The 20126-nt window shown below is 49.2% G+C and overlaps 1 protein-coding gene across 1 annotated transcript in view; it reads right to left on the bottom strand.

Annotated features, from left to right (window-relative positions):
• The window catches only part of PCCB (propionyl-CoA carboxylase subunit beta), a 548767-nt gene that overhangs the window by 21582 nt on the left and 507059 nt on the right, over window positions 1-20126 (bottom strand). Inside the window, exon 14 of the mRNA XM_085634345.1 lies at window positions 6643-6742. Within this exon, the coding sequence (XP_085490471.1) occupies window positions 6643-6742 (100 nt within the window). The remainder of the gene's footprint in view (window positions 1-6642; window positions 6743-20126) is intronic.

Here is a 20126-nt window from a genome sequence, read left to right as displayed (position 1 = left end):
GCATAGAGTATTAACAATGTACATTAAATTAAGAGCATAATTTTAAAATAGTGTACAGTTTCTGTGCTCATGTATGGTATGATCACAGTGCCAGGTTAGGAAGTCTGGTAAACTACAAAATTCTGACAATAACCTTGAACACTCCTACCCAGCCGTCAACTAGTTGCAAAGTTCAACACCTTTTGGCACAGTACCAAACAAGATCCAATAAACACCATCCTTTACATCATATTTACAGCCATCGGGAGTTGTGAATTATTCATGTGTGAGTGGTTCTGTGCCCCCCTCCCCCGCTTTGTGAAAGTGCCAAGCAGGGTAGCCCCCACTGCCCAGTCATTGGCATGCTGCGCATGCCCTTTTGTTCTTCTGCTCTCAATACAGACTTCAGCCAATGCCCCTTTCTTGAGTTCTGCCTTCCACATGTTGTGCGATGGGCTGTCTGGCTGTAGGACCTCCAGTGCATAGCGATCGCCATTTTGGCGATGATCATTCCCAGGTCAATGAATTTAGAGCTTTCCCTGTGAGTTGGTGGTATGGGATACAGGCACAGCATGCACGATTACTTCCCCCCCAAGCCGTGACCGTGGGTAGTACGTTCTAATTTCAGTATCACCAGAAGGCGGCGACTTTCTGGGAATCCTATAACATGTGTTTAAAGGCAGTGTTCACCAGCAAGCACAGTGGACAAGACTTGTTCTGACTGTGACATTTAATCTATAGGGTGTCCGGTAAGTAGCGTGAAGGTCATTGACCTGGGTATTTTTAAATCTGGTGTTTCTAGACACTTGAATGTGTACTGCAAGACTGAAGTCAATTCTATGTCTGTCATCCCCTTACCCAGTGCTTTATCTCGGTGTGCCTTAAGCCTATCTATAGGTTCCATAGACAAGCATGGTTTTATATAGTTAGGAGATCTGAGTTCACCCGCCTCCATATGTGAGCAGTGTCTGCAAGGTGTCATGTGATAGGGGTTCCACCATGCCCCTCCAACCCTCTTGTGGTGCATATCAAGCTAGAGAGCGTGCAGTTGGTGAGGAACTAGGACCCCAGTAGGCCATCCTCATCCATCATATTTGCAAAGCTCTGCAGCTCTCAATTCGTGTAACAGTCCCTATGGTGACCAGTCCCACCTCCATCCACTGCTCCAGTCCCCAAGCTGAGAGATATTCCCACCTCTATCTGGTGGGAGTCCTATCAGTCGTAGAGCAGGCATGGCAAACATCTTAGTGCGGACTTCTGCATCCATCTTCCTACCCAGTATGAGGGCAACAAGGCCCCCCTTGTTAAGAGCTTCAGCTAAGGAGCCTTGCTTCTCCTGCTCCATTAATTATGCCACCGGACCATGCACTGCTGCTGCACCACAGCATAATTGGAGCTCAAAATATGGTACGGCCCGCCCTCCTGCCTCAATGGGTTGTTTAAGAAGGTGGAGTGAGATATTCTGTTAACTTCCATCCCAGATCAGCTCCCTCAGAAGTGTGCCTCTAAACCAGGACTGAGGGACCCAGATTGGCAGGCGGGGCAAGAAATATAGGGCCCGAGGAAGCATCACCATTTTAGTCAACACCACCCTGGTGATAGAACTGGCTTTTACAGCGGGTTTATCCCCAGCTTTTTGCTTTGTGGCCTTTTGTTTCTGACCTGTTTTTATTTGTTTTATGACTCTGGGCACTTTACCACTGCTGTTCAGTGCTAAAGTGCATATTCTCTCCCGGTAAATGATATGTATGGATTGGTGTTTCCATAATTGGCTGATTTGATTTACTAGTCAGTCCCTAGTACAGTGCACTGTGTGTGCCCAGGGCCTGTACATCAAATGCAGCTAGTGGTCCTGAAGCACTGATTATGCCACCCACAGATAGCAGCATGTAAATGTAACTCAGGCCTGCTATTGCAGAGCCTGTGTGCAGTCTGGTACTGCCATGTCGACTTGGCAAGTGCACACACATGCCAGTCCCTAATCTTCCCTTTTCTTACAAGTTAGTCACCCCTAAGGTGTACCCTTGTAGGCAGGGTGCAGTGTATGGGAAAGGTAGGACATGCCCTAGTGTGTGTGGCATGTCCTGATGGTGAAATACTGCCAATTTCGTTTTTCACTATTGCAAGGCTACCTATTCCCATAGGATAGAATGGGGAGTTTGCTTATAACATCTTTTAAACATAACTATCCTTGGGAACAAGGTAGGAAAATAAAGTTTAGTATGCCTAAACTCAGAATGTTAAAATGCATCTTTTAGTGATGATGATTTTTACATTCTATGTTTGAAAATACCACTTTTAGAAAGTAGGTAGTTTCTTGCTTAGCCTTCCAGTGTGCCTCTGCTACGATGTGTATTGACTGTCTGGCTTTGGGGTGACAGGGGCTGGGGATGTGCAATGGCTCCAGAAAGTCTGGATGAGTCAGCGCTAGGCTGAATAGGCCTCGTCTGCATTTGGAGTGGTGGGAGGAATAGCACCTGCACCTAAATAGGGTGGTAACTGCCTTCCAAAATGATGGATCCGCCCTCCTGTGGTGTGTCTGGAGCCAGGGCTCACACCGACAATGGAGGTTGTTGTGCACTTGCAAAGTGCCCCCCGGAACTGGTTTGGACTCTGCTCAGATGCCTGGGCCAGGAGAGAACAAAGAGTTGCTTTATAAAAAAAGAGGGGCCCAGACCCCGGACTTTTAGATCACTGCTGAACTAAGGAATCTGCCAGGAATAAGGACCAGGAAAGCTGGAGGAGGAGTACTGCCCCTGTGCTGTTGTGGTTGGCCTGCAGTGGTTGCTTCTGTCTTGGATAGGGAAAGGACTGGACTTTGTTTTCATCATCCTGCCGTTAGAGTTTTCTCCAAGGGCTTGAAGTAGAGCTTGCCTCCTGTTGGAAGTCTCAGGGATAGAAAGGACTTCAAACTTAATTTCTGGGAAATCATGAGGAACCTTTCCCAAGGAGAAGAACTGGATAAACTGAAGAGGAATACTGCCCTTGTGCTGTTTGGGGTTGGCCTGCAGTGGCTACTTTCTGTCAAGGAAAGGGAAAAAGGACTTTGCCGTTTGCTGTGCTCCCTGCTTGAGGAAGATCTACAAGGGCTTGAAGAAGAGCTTGCCTCCTGTTCTGAAGTCTCAGGGACACAAAGCCTTCACCTCCAGCTCCCCTGAAAAGCAACGCAACAACGGAAAGCGTGACGCATCTGCACCAGTTTGACGCATCGCCAAAGAAATAGTCGCAGGGCCTGCCCGCGGCTTGAGAAATCGCTACATTGAGTGCACCGGTCTCCAAAGTCCGAGATCACTGCACCGATTCCGGCGCAAGCCCTGCTGTGGAGCTGCAAGAATCCTAGCATCGTCCCGGATCGTTGCATCGAGGTGCCATGTCTGTGGCATCGTTGTGGGACGCAGTAAGAAACCGACGCATCACTTCCCCACGCAGTAAGAAACCGACTCATCACCTCATCTCCGGTAAGGAACCAACGCATCAACTCCCGTGCGCAGCAGTAAGGGACGGACGTTTCACCTACCCCGGAGCAAGGAACCGACGCAACACCTTTCCCGCAACCCTTTTTGTTTGTGTGTGCAACGCATCCAAGGTACTTTGTGTGAAAAGTGTTGCGTCTGCAATTTGCTTTTAACTGGACTATTTCTACCATTTGAAAGTCAAATTTTTATTACTGTATTGTGGATTTTGGTCGTCTTTGGTCTTGCTTGGTTTAGATAAAGATTACTTATTTTTCTAAACTGGTGTGGTGTCCATTTGTAGCGTTTTCACTGTATTACTGTATGTGTTCACAAATGCTTTACACACTGCCTCTGAGATGAGCCTTGTGCCAAGCTACCAAGGGGGTGAGCATGAGTTAATATAGAAGTGCATCACCCTTACCCTGACTAGAAGCAAAGGTCCCTATTTGGACAAAGGTACCTACCTCTGCCAACTAGAGACCCCCATTCCTAACACCTGGCCATAAGGGTGGAGGTGCCGCATGTGCCAGACTTCTACTGTGGCCGTCAACTATTGTATGCCGTTCCCCATGTTACAGTCCCGGATATCCTTGTCCTCCAGATAGATCTTAACACCCAGATATTTAAACATCATCAGATCGCATTTAATGGTCCAATTAGTTATCGGCAGAGGGTCACCTTCTGTGTGGGAAGTATGGAAAATGCGTACATTCTATCCCAATTGGCATACAGCCCTGATACTGTCCCAAAGGCTTTCAAACTTTGCACCTTCCAGGTTACTCCTGTGCCTACATCATTGAGAAACAGAAGCATTTCATTCACATACACTTAGATACTGTTCTCATCCTTCCCCAAGTGTATGCCTCTTCCCAGTCCCTCCTTCTGGAACAGGGCTTGGAACAGTTCAATAGCAAAAGCAAAAAGCATGGTCCACAGAGGGTATACCTGCCTATCTCTATGGGGTATCAGCTGCCCAGGACGCACAGAGGCCTTTGCTCCTGCAAAATGAAGCGACACCCACTTTACCCATCGCTCTCCCATGTTCATTTGACCCATACCAGCCATAAGGTAAGGCCAATGCACAGGGTTGAAGGCTTTATATAGGTCGATGGAAAGGACCACAGCACTCGAGTAGGTCTATGGTGGGTTCTCCTCCAACACCCTGAGTAATGGCATATATTAATGGAGGTGTTGTGAGAAGGTATGAATCCATTCTGATCTTCGTATATTGGGGTGTTTGCAGTGCATCTGTCCATGTTGTAGTCTTCTTTGAGAGTTATGGAGAAACTCATTCTCTAGGAACAGAGTCCTAATTTTGGAATGGAGAATTACTCTGATACTCTTCATTTAAATCAATGATACTGGATGGTTTGATAGCTTCTCCACCACTGTTGGCATTCTCATCTAATTCATCCTGAAATGACCCTAGCAGTGACTCAATATGGATACACTGTGCCAGTACAGCATATTGTGCCAGTCAGTCGCTCCATTGCTAAACTGTATACTTGCACCAGGACTTTTACTCACTGAACACTTTGGTTCATCATGATCCATTGGTAAAGACAAGTCAGAAACCTGAAACCTTATAACTGTCTGCCCAAGGGAATCTGGTATTACAGTTTATCAACATTTAAAGAGCGGGGTTTAAGTGATCACCACCCGAGTCATTGTCATACAATCTGCCCTCAATATGCTCTGAAAAACAGGCTTGAAACACAATGTTTAGGTAATATGTTTGAGGTATCTTCTTTGAGGAGTATTCTCATGTGGTGCAGTTTCTACATGGTTACTAATAAAAATATCTGAGGAGTGGTAGAAGCTAGCCCTGAGCAGAGTCTTGGTTTACTGGCGGTACTGGGTTTCTCAATGTATTTTCATGCAGAAGTGGAGCAATCTCTGGAGGCTGCCTGATGCGCCCCCGGGCCTACACGGTAGGTCCAGAGGGAGAGGAGCACTGCTGCGGTGGGCCTATCAAGGCTCTGGTCTGCCAGACCGGGTGTTGGAGCGTTACTGACCCCTTCCCCACCCCCCTTAGCTCCGGCCGACTCCTCACCCCAGCTCCCGAGGCGGGCTCTTGCTTCACAGTTGTTTTTGGCCGGGCACCTGGCTCCAAGCTCCTCGCCAAGCTCGTCTTTTGCTCCCACCTCATTCCTCCCAGTGGAACGTGACGTAACATCAATGACTGTTTTATGCAGTCTCTTCAAAACATTAGTGGGAACAAATGCATAAAGTATGATTCTAGGTACCGTATCTTAAAGACTAGTCAATTTGGATAGGACCTCAGCAATAGGTCACCAGATTGCTCCTCTTTTACATGGAGTAAGAATAAAGTTAGCTAGGGATGTGTTGGGGTGGATAGCATTGTAGATCTTTGTTGCTGAGTGCCAGAGCAGACAGTCTAACTAGGAATACTACTTAGTTGTGCTCTAATGTTGAGTTTATGTTTCGCTCGCTAAGACTAAGTTGTTGGCATAGTGCAGAATGATGAATTACTGACAGTCTATGGTATTATCCTGAAGTCGGACAGATTACTGCACTCTTTAATAATGGTGGAAAGTAAGAAACCCTCAAATGGAAAATTACACTACTGATCATATTTGTCAGAGTTAGATTTCAATGTAAGAAGCCCACTTATAACTTACAATTTCTGATATGTAAAACAAAATGAAGTTACAAAAAAAAGTGTGGAATGGCAGTGAGATTGTAACTGGCACCTAATGTGCAAAATGCCTGAAAGTGGACCTATTAATTAGAATCAGTTAGAAGGTCTAAAAGATGCCTCACTTTCTGGCTATTAAGGCAACGCCAGTTTTAAGCATGCAATCTTAGAATGGTTTCAGAGAGTTTACTACCTGTTGACGTCTCTGGATTTTATTTCCAGTTGAAAGCACATCTGTTTGTCACCTGCATACATCAGGTAGTCCTTCTGTATAAGCACCCGGGTACATGCACCAGTGGGACTGAGTATGTGCTCAGCCGAAAGAGTGGCTGTTGCTGAGAACATGTAATTGTTGCAGTAACCATGCAGTTCCACCAAGCAAGGCTTGACACGATCTTTCTTTTAAATCCATAAAAATACCCTTTCAAACAATTTAATTACAAATGTTGTTCAGTTAAATTCTGATTCACATGCCTGTACCCACAGACCCCAATAGAGGACACCGTTGGCAGAGGTAGAAAATATTTCAAATAGATTGGAAAACTTTACCTCTTACAGCCGCAGGAAAAGGGTTAGCAAACTTCTCCACATATTCTGCCTCTGCTTGGGCCTGGTTCTGCTTCCCTCTGAAAATTATTTGAACTGCTCCCTAAAATTCAGGTCACAAATGATGAATTAGCAATGGAAGATGGCCCAACATTATATAGCTGAAGTAGTTATGTCCAATAAACAACTAACTCTTTAACCACAATCACATTTTGAGAATCAAATTGTGGAAATCATGTATGCTAAATTCATTATTAGATGATTACCATTAAACTTCCACCCATTGCTAATTTTCGTAAAGTTGTTTCCCCATTGAGGGGTAACTCGTCTAGATCCATTGTCACTGCAGAACTGATGTCGAGTAAATGCATACTGGTTTATTTGTAGAAAACAAGAAGTTGCTACAAGAAGGAGTCTTCAATTTTGAAAAAATAATTTTGGGGAATGTTGAAAAAAGTCATAATGCCACCTGTTCTAGGTAAAAAACACATACACACAATTCTATACAATTTGGGAGGCACCTTTCAATTGAAAATAATGAACAAGGATTTAGTAGCGCATAGATCCAAAGTAACGTTTTTTTTGTATCTGCTCCTCCTTCTCTCAACTCCTCATATACCAAACAGAATGATCTTAGGATATCTTCAGAAGTCCATACATTCTTTATTTATTGATTGTAAAAAAATCAAAAGTCCCAAGAGTCCGGATGAGCACAGTCCAAGAGACAACCTTTTCTCACATCTCAGAGAAAAATGCGTAGCAGAAAACCACTTTTGGTACTTCACCAACGTGTATTAACACATAATTTGTTTTCAGTCCCTACCCATTTACAAACAGGAAATGTGATTCTAGCTGCACTGTGAGAGCTGTATCACTGGCCAGCCCGAATTTCAAGATAAAAAGATAACAGAGGAAACAAGTAAATATCAGGAGATTATACATGCTGTGCCAGTATACACAAACATCAATGGTGTAGGCTAAAATAAACATAGCTGTAGTACAGACATTTTTCTAAAGGTAAAAATTAAGCCACATAATAAAACAGTCCTAGGAGGTAAAATATGTAAGCTTCTCATCAATTTATTATCCTTGCATTCAATCTACTCACATACCCTTACTACTCTTTTAAAACAAACTAAAATGTGAAAAGATAATAGACTTCGAAATGGATGTTCTCTACTGTGCTGATGTTGAAATGAAGAGCACAAATTCATAGTTGATTTTTAGGTGCATAAATGCTAAGAATAAAATATATATGTTCACTTGTGAGTGATCCCTTTGCTCAAACTTTTTAGTTAGCGTTCAACCTTAGGTCTTTGTCTGGATAGCTGTGCTACTCCTTATTTGCTTTTACGATGTTTCAACAACTTGACTGGGAGCAGTCTACTTGGAAAGCTTCATGTAATAACCAGCAAGGTGCAATGCGTTGTACGACGTTCTAACTAACCCTGGGCGTAGTGGGGCTACGAGGAGCATAACGTAGTGGGGCCAAATCTACGCACACTGGCACACTCCGCGTAGCCTCACTACGCGCCGCCCGCCTCCCTCCCGCTCTCTTTTAAAATCACTTAAAATGTTTAAAAGTAAGGAAAATGACTTAGGTGAGTTGCGACGTCCCGGGGCTCCCTCTTCCTGCTTCATCACCAACTTCTTCCTCACAAATGCGCATGCGCGGGCTCCTGCGCAGTTCTCGTGAGAAATGCTCATGCGCCCGCCCATTTGTGAGGAAGAAATCGGCGATAGAGCAGGAAGAGGGAGTCCCGGGACGCCGCAGTTCAGGTAAGTCATTTTCCTTACTTTTAAACATTGTAAGTGATTTTAAAATGAGGGCGGGCGGGTGGCGGGCAACTCTGCTCCGCCGTGGCGTGTATGTAGCCTGCCTGCTACGCCTACTTCATGGACCGCGAAGTAGGCAGCACTACGAACACTCCGTGGGCGGAGCACTACGCCCATACTTAGTTATAACGTATGCTTTTATCACGCATGCCTTTACCATGCATTTCTTTGCAATGCATGCATTTACCACGCATTTGCCATTACCACACATGACAATACCACGCAGGTAGGAATAAATAAGGTAAGTGAAATATACATAAAAAAATATATATATGCATATATTTTTTTTTTTATTGTTTTTTGGGGGAGACACCACAAACCATGCATTAATAAAAAAAAAATATATATATATATATTTACTTTACTATTTACCCTTACCACCCTATGCCCCTACCCACCCCAAAACCCTAAAATGCCCTTACTCACCCCTAAGCCCTTAAAAAACCTTTCCATCCACTACCCTTACCCATCCTGTTACTCTAAATACCCTTTTCACCAAATATCCTTACCCATCCGTAGACCCTAAAGAACAAGTTACTTACTTTCAGTAACGATATATCTGTAAGAAACATTAGTTAGTTAGATTCCTTACCTTAGAATATCCCCAGGCGTCAGGCTAGATCTGGAAAGATTTTTCGTCAGCAATACCCTTGGGCGTCGCTAGGCATCGTCTGCGGCTCTGTGTCCGGCGTCGGCGTGATGACGTCGGAGCACTTGGACGCCGCCCTCGCGCGCTGACTTCAGTTCTTGTACATAGCTTTCCGCGCCAGGAAGGCAGAGCCTTGCAAGAAACCGACACTGGTGCCATGAATCTAGGGCCCTGAAAGGGATGACCTTAACCCTAGATATCAGTACGCAGAACGGGGAGGATGGGTGGGGCGGTATGGAATCTAACTAACTAATGTTTCTTACAGATATATCGTTACCGAAGGTAAGGAACTTGTTCATCTGAAAGAAACACGTTAATTAGATTACTTACCTTGGAATAGATACCCCAGCAATACCAACCCCGGTGGTGGGTCTGCAAACCAAGATCACACCAGGAAGTCCTGGAGAACGGAACGGCCAAAGAAGCCGTCTCTCCAGACTTGGCTGTCCAGGCAGTAATGCTTGGCAAACGTGTGCAGCAAGGCCCACGTTGCTGATTGACAAATGTCCTGCAGAGGGACTCCCTGTCCCAGGGCAGTCGTAGCCGCTGTGGCCCGAGTGGAATGGGCCCTCAGCCCCTCAGGAGGATCCTTCTTAGCCAAGGAATAACAGGCCTTAATGCACAAAACGACCCACCGAGAGATGGTTCGCTTGTGCACTGCCCGCCCCTTCTTAGCGCCCACATAGCCAACAAAGAGTTGGTCGTCCACCCGGAACTGTTTCGTGCTGTCCAGATAGGAGGACAGCGCCCGTTTTGGGTCCAGACGGTGGAGCCTCTCTTCCTCTTTCGAGGGATGCGGAGGCGGAAAGAAGGTGGGCAGTGTAACAGACTGGCCGATGTGAAAAGCAGTTACCCCCTTAGGGAGAAAGGAAGGACGAGTCCTGAGAACAACCTTGTCCGGATGAACAGAAAGGAAAGGAGGCTTAGAAGATAGAGCCTGGAGCTCACTCACCCGTCTTGCCGAGGTGATGGCAACCAGGAAAGCAGTCTTAAGAGTCAGAAGATGAAGAGGACAATTATGAAATGGCTCAAAGGGAATAGATAGGTTAACAAGGTTCAAAAGCCACTGAGGCATTACGAAAGGGACAGGAGGAAACAAATGAGTAATGCCTTTAAAGAATCGAGAAAGAACAGGGGATTTGAAAAGAGAAGGCTGATCAGGAAGCCGTAAGAAAGCAGAAATAGCTGAAAGATACCCCTTGAGGGTGCCCAGAGCAGAGCCCTGCTGGGCCAGGGAAAGAAGAAAGAGGAGAACCTCAGAAAGAGGGGCGGAAAGGGGATCCACAGCCTTTGTTGTGCACCATTTCACAAATTTGTTCCACCTGCAGGCGTATACCGTTTTAGTGGAGGGACGCCTGGCTGCCAGAATGACATCACAGACTTCAGGAGGCAAGTCAAATGGCATCAACTGTCGCCGCTCAATCTCCATGCATGAAGGTGGAGGCCGGACAGGTTCGTCCCCTGTTGCTGTGACAGATGGTCCTCCTGAAGAGGCAGTCGAACCAGGGGATCGATTGATAGACTGAGTAGCTCGGGATAGCAGTATCTTCGTGCCCAATCCGGAGCCAAAAGGATGACTTGGGCCCGATCTTCTTCAGCACTCTGGGCAGAAGTGGTATAGGCGGAAAGGTGTACAACAGACCGCAGCTCCACTCACGTCGGAAAGAGTCTCCGAGCGGGTGCAGCCTTGGAAATCCCAACGTGCAGAACTGATGACATTGCGCGTTCTCTTCGGTGGCGAATAGATCTAACCAAGGCTCTCCTCACTGCCGAAAGAGGCCTTGCGCCACGTCCGAGTCCAGACGCCATTCGTGATCCATCATGCAACGGCGGCTGAGTTTGTCCGCCCTGGCGTTCAGAGAGCCCACCAGGTGTTGAACCACCAGGGTGATGCCCTGATGTTCCAGCCATGTCCAGAGGCGCAGAACCTCCTGACAAAGGGTCCACGACCCCACCCCGCCCTGTTTGTTGCAATACCACATGGAGGTGGTGTTGTCTGTGAACACCTGCACTACACTTCCCCGAACAGAGGGAAGGAATGCCTTCAGTGCAAGCCGGATCGCCCGCAGCTCCAAAAGGTTGATATGGAGCCGGGACTACGCCTTTCCCATGTGGCCCCCCACCCATCCCAGGAGGGACACATCCGTCACCACTACGTGCTCTGGTAGGGAGAGGGATCTGCCACTGACCCAATCGCGTTCCGTGAGCCACCACTGCAACTGTTTTGCAGTGCCCTCAGATCACAACATGGTCGGACAGGTTACCTGATGCTGGGCCCACTGAAACTTCAGGTCCCACTGCAGAGCCCGCATCCGCCACCTGGCGTGATGTACCAGCAGGATGCAGGAGGCCATCAGACCCAGTAGCCGCAGTACCAACCTGACCGAAACCGGGGATAAAGGCTGAAAGATCGGAATCAGAGCCTGAAAATCCTGAACCCGCTGTTCCAGAGGATAGACCCGGAACTGTGCCGAGTCCAGAACCGCTCCGAGGAAAAGGAGCTTCTGGGAGGGACTCAAGATGCGACTTCGGCATGTTGATGGAGAACCCCAGCAAATGCACGAGGTCGGCCGTAGTCTGGAGATGGGAGACGACTGCCTGGGGCGAGCCCGCCTTTAACAGTCAGTCGTCGAGATAGGGGAAGACTGGAACCCCTGATCTGCGACCACCGCCATCCCTTTGTGAACACCCGAGGGGCACTGGTGAAGCCGAAGGGGAGCACGGTAAACTGAAAGTGCTCGTGGCCTACCATGAACCGCAGGTAACGCCGGTGGGCCGGCAGGACGGGGATGTGAAAATAAGCGCCCTGCAAGTCCAACGCTACCATCCAGTCTCCAGGGTCTAGGGCAGCCAGAACCTGAGCTAAGGTGAGCATCTTGAACTTCTCCTTCCGGAGGAAGGCGTTGACGCTCCTGAGGTCCAAAAGAGGGCGTAGGACCCCTTTGCCCTTCTTGGGAACCAGAAAGTAGTGGGAATAACAACCCAACCTACTTCTGGGCCAGGAACGCGCTTGATGGCCCCCTTGGCCAAGAGGGCAGTAACTTCCTCCTGCAGAAGTTGCAAGTGATCCCCCACATGCGGTGGCATGGCTGGAGGGGTCGCCTCGAAGGGGAGGGAGTAGACCCTTCGGACGATCGACAGCACCCACCTGTCCGATGTGACGGTACGCCAGTGGAGCAGATGATGGCGAACTCTGCCTCCCACTGGCATGGAATGGGCCTGAAAGCTCGAACTAGGAAAGCTTTGAGGCAGATGATGCTGGGGCAGATGTGGGCTGACCGGCTCTCTGTCCCTCCGCTCCGCCTCGGTGGAATCCACGTCCGCGACCGCGTTGAGGCTGGTTCTGCGGCCTGTGGCTAGACGGACGTGTGGGGGCGCCCCTTCCTTGGCCACAAACGGGGCAAAAAGCGGAAGTTTGCGGGCGCGGACCGAAAGGCCCAAGGACTTGGCCGTAGCCCTGGAGTCCCTAAAGCGCTCCAGCACACTATCCGCTTTGTCGCCAAAGAAGCGACGGCCATCGAAGGGCATGTCCATGAGGGTGGTCTGGACATCCCTGGAGAAATTCGAGGACCTCAGCCAGGCGTGGCGACGAACCGTGGTCGCAATTGCCCTACCTAGCGAGTCCGTTGTGTCAAGCCCACATCGTATCGAGTACCGTGCCACATCCCGCCCCTCGGCAAGAGCCTGGGAGAGCAGTGTCTGGGCCTCCTCCGGACACTGGGGCAGCACGTCCGCCACCGTATCTCACAAGGAGTGGGTGTAACGGTCCAAAAGGCACGCGGTGTTGATAGACCGCAACCCCAAACAAAGGGAGGAGAACAGTTTCCAAACTGTTCTAACCTTTTGGATTCCCGATCTGGGGGAGCGGACGGGAAGGCGGTCTGGGAGGTAGAGGCCTGGATAACCAGGCTCTCGGGCGTGGGGTGCACTGACAGAAAGCTGGGGGTCGCCTGGTGCGGGGCGGTGGCGCCAGGCCACGTTCCGGTCCACAGGAGGGACTGTGGAGGGCTTGGACCAGGTGCCCATCAGAACGTCCGTCAGTGCTTCATTGAACTGCAGCAGAGGCTCCGAGGAGCTTACTGGCGGTTGAAGCACTTCAGTGAGGAGGTTAGTCCTCACGGCCACTGCAGGTAACTCCAGCTGAAGGGCTTCAGCAGCCCTGCGCAGCACCACAGAATAGGTAGCACCCTCCTCCGTAGCCACGGAGGGAGGAGAGATGAAGCCAGTGTCAGGGGAGGTGTCAAGACCACTGGCATCCCCCAGCTCTTCTGCCCAGTCCTGAGATAACTGGCACTGCTGTGCCAGAGGGTCCTCAGGCCCCTCCCAGTCGTCCCCGTCATCCGACTCCTGGTAGACAGGTGGAAAGGTCGGAGCCGGGCGGTAGATTAATCTCATCCATTGGCGCCGGATACGGCGCCGGGCCCAGACTGGGACTAAACCTGGGGACGACGTCGTCCGAAGACGGTGCCGGGGGTCGTAAGGTCGGATTCAGGCCTGGATCCCACGGGGGCCTGTGGCGTCGGGACCGAAGTCTACGACGGCGCCGGAGCCGCCGGCTCGCTAGGCCCCCCCCAGTCAGACCTGCGGGGCCCGAAGGCGCGCCGGCAGGCCTCGACGGCGGAGCGAGACTCCTCAGGGCCACGAGGAAGTCTCGGATCTCCGTCGGAGTCGCATCGGGCCCAGGGACCGGAGGGTATGGGGCCGGATGAGACTCTTGCGGCTCAGCGCGGGTGGTGCCACCCGAACCCTCAGCCGAGTCGCGTGACCGGCGAGGGGAGTCAGAAGAGCGATGTCGCCTCTTCAACTTCTTGCTGTGCCTCGACTTACCGGAATGCGAGGACTTCGACCTCGACGAGCCGTGATGGCTGCGGCTCCGCAACCGGTCCCTCGACCTCCTCCTCGACCGGGACCTTGAGCGGCACGGAGCCGACTGCCGGATCTCGAGCAGCTTGTGGGACCGCTCCCGCCTAGCCTTCGAGGTCAAGGCCCGGCAGTCGAGGCACGACTCGGCATCATGGTCGGCCCCAAGGCAGTAGAGACACCGGCGGTGGTGATCCGTGACAGACATCAGGCGGTGACAGGCGTCGCACGGCTTGAACCCGGGCATCCCTACCGGCACTAGGAGTCGAGATTGACTCGAAATAGGAACCAAAAAAGTTTAGTCAAAAAGTGACTAAAGGGTATGCTCTTCCCGGATCTGCACTTAATGGCGCGGAAAAAAGAAGAACGGACGTCAACGCGCGAGGGCGGCGTCTAAGTACTCCGACGACATCATCCCGGCGATCACGACGCCGGACGTGGAGCTGCAGACTATGCCTAGCGACGCGCAAGGGTATTGCCGACGAAAAATCTTTCCAGATCCAGCCTGACACCTGGGGATATTCTAAGGTAAGGAATCTAACGAACGTGTTTCCTTCAGATAATACCCTTACAACCCAATACCCTTACCTACCACTAAACCCTAAAAACACCCTTACAACCCAATACTCCTACCCACCACTAAACACTAAAAATACCCTTACAACCCAATACCCTTACCACCCTAAAAATACCATTTAACCCAATACCCACCCTAAACCCCCAAAACACCCTTACAGCCCAATACCCTCACCCACCCCTAAACCGTAAAATAACACCCTTACAACCCAATATTCATACCCACCCCATAACCCTAAAAATACCCTTACAACCCAATAGCCTTACCCACCCCAAAAATACCATTTACACCCAATACCCACCTATAAACCCTAAAAACACCCTTACAACCCAATACCCTTACCTTGTCCTAAAACCTAAATATACCCTTACTACCCAATAAAAACACCCTTACAAGGAGTAGTTTCTTACCTGTAACTCCAGTTCTGTAGTAGGGGTATCTCTGTTATAGTCATAATCTATGAATAGTCCCGCCCATGTGCGGGGACCCCGGAGCAATCAAAAATATCTCTTAAGCTGTCCTGCATTTGCAAACCTGCAAAGACACTTAAGAGACAGACAAAATAATACAGCCTAATAACAATATGGCTGCACTGGCCAGCACTTCCTCTGAAGTGAACACAAAAGCCAAAATAAAGTTTAAATGTCATTTTTATTCACATCTGACATGTCCCTTTATTGTATCACACTCCCTTCACCAAAATCCCTTTAAACAATAGAGAGGAAGGGGTGGACAGACAAGCCCTATAGGCTGTCATTATGTGTCTGCTAAAGGGATACCGTGCCTTTAAGAAACTCTCCAGAGACCCCCGGTATCCCAGGATGCACAGCCAAAGCAAGTTACTTTCAGTTCTTTTTTTTTTTTTTATTAAATTTTATTGCACATAAAAACTCAATACAAACATGGGCCTACAACCACCAGGGCCGGCCGCTAATATATACATGTTCGACATCATCAAGGAAGAAATAGGCCCCCTGGGGCTCAGCCAAATTAACAAATTACCGAGTGCACCTCAGAGGTTGTCAGGATACATAACTTTTAGAAATACAAACATAAAAAGAAAAACAAAAGAACACCAAAAAGCAAGGCGGAAACCATCGAAAAAAGGGCATCTAACCACGGCCGGGGGATCACACAGTACCTACTCCACCCTCGGGTGGTCAATGAGGATGATCAAGGGTCTTTCAGTTCTTTTTGAAGGTGTATAACAACAGGCCTGATACTGCCAGGATTACTCCACCGGGGAGGAGGGAGGGTCGCTTATGACTATAACAGAGATACCCCTACTACAGAACTGGAGTTACAGTTAAGAAACTACTCCTTCTGTAGTAGGGGATCTCTGTGTATAGTCATAATCTATGAATAGAATGGCAAGCCCATCCCAAGCAACAAACAGCGGTGGAGTTATAACCAAACACCAACAAATCACTGTGCAAACAAATTCCTCAGCGAAGCCTGTCCAACCTGCGCATCTGCCCTAGCATCAGAGTCCAGGCAGTAATGCTTTGTAAACGTATGGACCGACTTCCAGGTGGCAGCCTTACAAATGTCAGCAATTGGAACATTCCTAAGCAAAGCCGTAGTAGCTGCTTTGCCCCTAGTCGAATGTGCTGTAGGCTTACCCCCCAACGTCTTATTAGCTTTCTGATAACAAAGCTGAATACAGGACACAATCCATCTGGAAATGGACTGTTTTGAGGTAGCTAGACCAGTACGTACTGAACCATAATTTACAAACAGTTGATCCGACCTGCGGATGTCTTTTGTCTTATCGAGATAGAATTTCAACACCCTACGCACATCTAGTGAATGCAGAGACCTCTCCGCCGGAGAGGAAGGATGCTGAAAAAATTTAGGCAAAGTTATCATTAGATTTACATGGAAATCAGATATCACTTTAGGCAAAAATTTAGGATGCGTACGCATCACTACTTTAGAAGCATGGAATACAGTATACGGCTCTTGACAACACAGAGCCTGAATCTCACTTACTCTCCTGGCCGATGTAATGGCCACAAGGGAGGCGGCCTTCCAGGACAAATGCTGCAGAGAAGCCTTATGAATAGGCTCAAAAGGCTCCCTCATTAATCTGGACAACACCACGTTCAAGTCCCATGGTGGAGAAGGTCGTCTAACAGGGGGAAACACCTTACGCAAACCCTCCAAAAAATCTTTAATCACAGGGATTTGAAAAAATGAGGTTTGGGAAGGGCCCTTTCTATACGCAGTCAAAGCTGCGAGATGAACTTTAATCGACTGAAAATTAAGCCCAGATTGAGCTAACTGCAGTAGATAAGGCAAAATAACATCTTTACAGGATGTAGGGTCAATGTCCTTCGCCTTGCACCATAAGCAGAATCTCTTCCACTTATAGGCGTAAGAAGTCCTCGTAGACGGTCTCTTCGCCTCTTTCAAGATCTCCATACAGTCCTGAGGTAGGTTCAAGTGTCCATACTGTACTAGCTCAGGAGCCATGCTGCCAAACTCAAGGACGAGAGATTGGGGTGAACCATCTGTCCTCCGAACTTCGTGAGAAGGTCCGGCCGACACGGCAGGCGCCGGTGTGGCAGAACAGACCGGTGAAGAAGGTCGGTGAACCACCATTGCCTCGGCCACTCCGGAGCAATCAGGATCATCCTGGCTCTGGATTGCGACAGCTTGATCAGCACCGCCTGAATCAGGGGAATGGGTGGAAAGGCGTAGAGAAAGCTGTTGGACCAGCTGATCCATAGGGCATTCCCCAGTGTCCCTGGTTGGTAGTACCTGGACGCGAAGTCGCGGCATTTGCTGTTTTCAGCCGTAGCGAACAGATCGATATCCGGAGTGCCCCACTCTGCGAAGACGTCTCTTAGCACGTCGTCGTTTAGCACCCACTCGTGATTTTCTTGAACGAGCCTGCTGAGCGCATCGGCTTGGGCATTCTGCACTCCCGGCAGATGGGTTGCCGTGATTGTGAGAAGTTGGCCTGATGTATGATGTCACTAGTTCTAGTGTACACCTTATATCAGTCCAAATACCCTTATGGTGATTGGTTGTAAAGTCAACCTTATAGACCAGCTATCCTAGTGGTAGCATGGACAAGAGCAGTCTTAGGCTAAACTCTGAATGGCATGTGAAGCCAGCTGTGATACCATATATAATCCCTTGAATACCAAATGAAAGGACACCACAACAGATATATATATAAAATAAAGTGTATTTATTCTAGTCAAACCCTCAGCACTCTTTATGAGATTAGAGGTAAGTACAACACAGTCTTATTTAAGCATACATTAAGTCACACAGGTAAGTAATACAGTTAGGCCCTAGGGGCCACGCAAACCATATACTAAGTAAGTGGTATAAGGACCACTGTCACGTAAATAGGATAGGCCTAGGGAATCGCTGGGGCTACACTATACTACCAACAGTTAGGAAGTGGGAGGCCCACGGGATTCAGGTGCAGAGTGGAAACACTCACGCGTAAAAGTCGATAGAATTACTAGCAGTTAGATATAAACAGTTTAAGGACACTTCTAAAGCAGCTAGAGAGTCGAGACTCGGAAACTAGACCCCAGGATAGTCACTACCCTTGTGAGCACCGAAGTACCCAAGTTACCTAGCCCACAGGCTGCGGGTGCATAGGTGTGAACTTGCGTCGGGTTTCGTCGTGGACTCCTATGGATGCCTGAAGGAAAGATGCTGACAGGCAGTCAGTGAAGAGTGTCCGGTGGATCCCAAGGCTGGGATCAAGAAGAGAGGAGACCTGCAAGCAGAAGGGACAGAGTCAAGGTCACTAGCCAGTGACCACGTGGAACCAGGAAGGAACCAGGCGATGTCGTGAAGATTGCAGGTGAAGGTGAAGCTTGTCGTTGCAGCCACGAGGACCAGGGAACGTCGAGGACGACCAGGACCAGGAGGCGAGCTGTCCCACGAAGGCTCTTGCTGTCGGCGGCGTCGAAGTTGGACTAGGACTCACCAAGCCTTGGCAAGCGGAACCCACGAAGAACGGAGGACTTGCTTCTGGTGCAGACCAGGAAGGTCTGGGGTGCTTCTCTTTTTCAAAGAAGCAGGAGCCAGTCTGGAGGAGCCAAACCAGCGCTGAAGATTACGGGATGCGTCGTCACAAAGGCCACTAGCCAGCGGGCAAGCAACCGGACAGACGCGGCAAGCAGGAAAATGCAGAAGGGCCCCACGCAGGACTCGTGGAGTGTGGGGGGGCTGGTCTTCGGTGCAGATGGTGCTTGGGGGTGGGGCTTCTCAATCCCCGGTGCACAACTTCGAGGGTGCCTCAGAAGCTGCGCTTGAAGATACTAGCCACTTTTCCCAGGTAGCCGGTCCCACGTCTCTCGTCGCCTCCACGGATCTCAGCTCTGCTGTGGATGTGGATCAGGGTCGGAGAAGTCTGGAAGTCAAGGCTCTGGTCGGGCTCTGCAGTCGGTCCCTCGTAGAACTTTAGCAAAGCAAAGGGTAGTCTCTTGATGGTGCCTGTTTGCACAGGGTAGCCACTCCTTGGCCACAAGGGAGATTCTTCAGTCTTCTTCTTTCGTCGAATGTCGAAGGTCCAGAGTTTCTGTTCAAGTTGCAGGTTCAGGATAATCTAAAGTCTTGAGGCCCAACTCCCACTCTTATACTAATCCGGGGGGCTGGGATACCTGCTAGGTCACGCCTTATGGGTGGGACCTGGGAGGGGGTGGTTACACCCACTTCCCTTTGTCCAGTTTCGCACCAGAGCTGGGGCTGGAGTGCCCCAGCGCCGGTTTGAACTGGACTATGCAAGGAACACCTTGTGTGCCCCAGGCATGTCTCATTCCTTTCAGCCCACCCTGCCCCAATACACTAAAGGCTGTCTGGGGAGGTGCTAGCACCTCCCCAAGCAGGAAACCTATTGTCCAGGCCTCCCTGGCTGGGATCACTCCCAGCAGCAGGAGGTCAGACTTGTGTCGTGGCAGCAGCATCCATTTTGTGATGCTGAGGCTGTGGTCAGAGGCTAACAGTAAAGTATGATTTCAACATGTCTTTCCCTCTAGAAGGGGGGAATAATATCCTCATGTCCAGAAATGGTATGGGGGTATTATTCCACAGTGTTAGACACCTTACACGACATGTTTCGATAAAGCCAAACCATAGTTACCATAACCGTCTAAGATTATAAGGCACTTTAAGAGTATATGGTAGGCTATATCATAGAACAGCTATAAGGACATGGTTCCGTAAGCTGCAGACAGGCTCAGCTCATGCTAGAGCACCATCTCACATGTTACCAAGCACTCTGCCTCCAGGATTGTTAAGGCCTGCCATAGGAGTGGCTGATAGGTACACGTGTCTATATGTAAGTTAGGTATAGGAATACTACACCTAAGCAAGGGGTGATTACACGACCTTGCCCCAGCTGAGTGATCAGCCAGTTGTGTCAAAATGGAAGGCCAGGGGTGGCATAATACATGCTGCAGCCCCTGGCAGGCCTAGGGTACACCTATGCCCTGGGTACCTAGGGTACACTGTACAGGGGCCAATAAGGTGATCCTATCCAAATGGGTTATGCACCTAAAGTACATAGTATCAATTTAGAGAGAGAACAGCAGG

This window comes from Triturus cristatus, chromosome 11 (assembly GCF_964204655.1).
Source record: "Triturus cristatus chromosome 11, aTriCri1.1, whole genome shotgun sequence".
Classification (NCBI taxonomy): domain Eukaryota; kingdom Metazoa; phylum Chordata; class Amphibia; order Caudata; family Salamandridae; genus Triturus; species Triturus cristatus.
The sequence above is the reverse complement of the archived record's forward strand: the minus strand, read 5'-3'. Positions and strand labels throughout refer to the sequence as shown.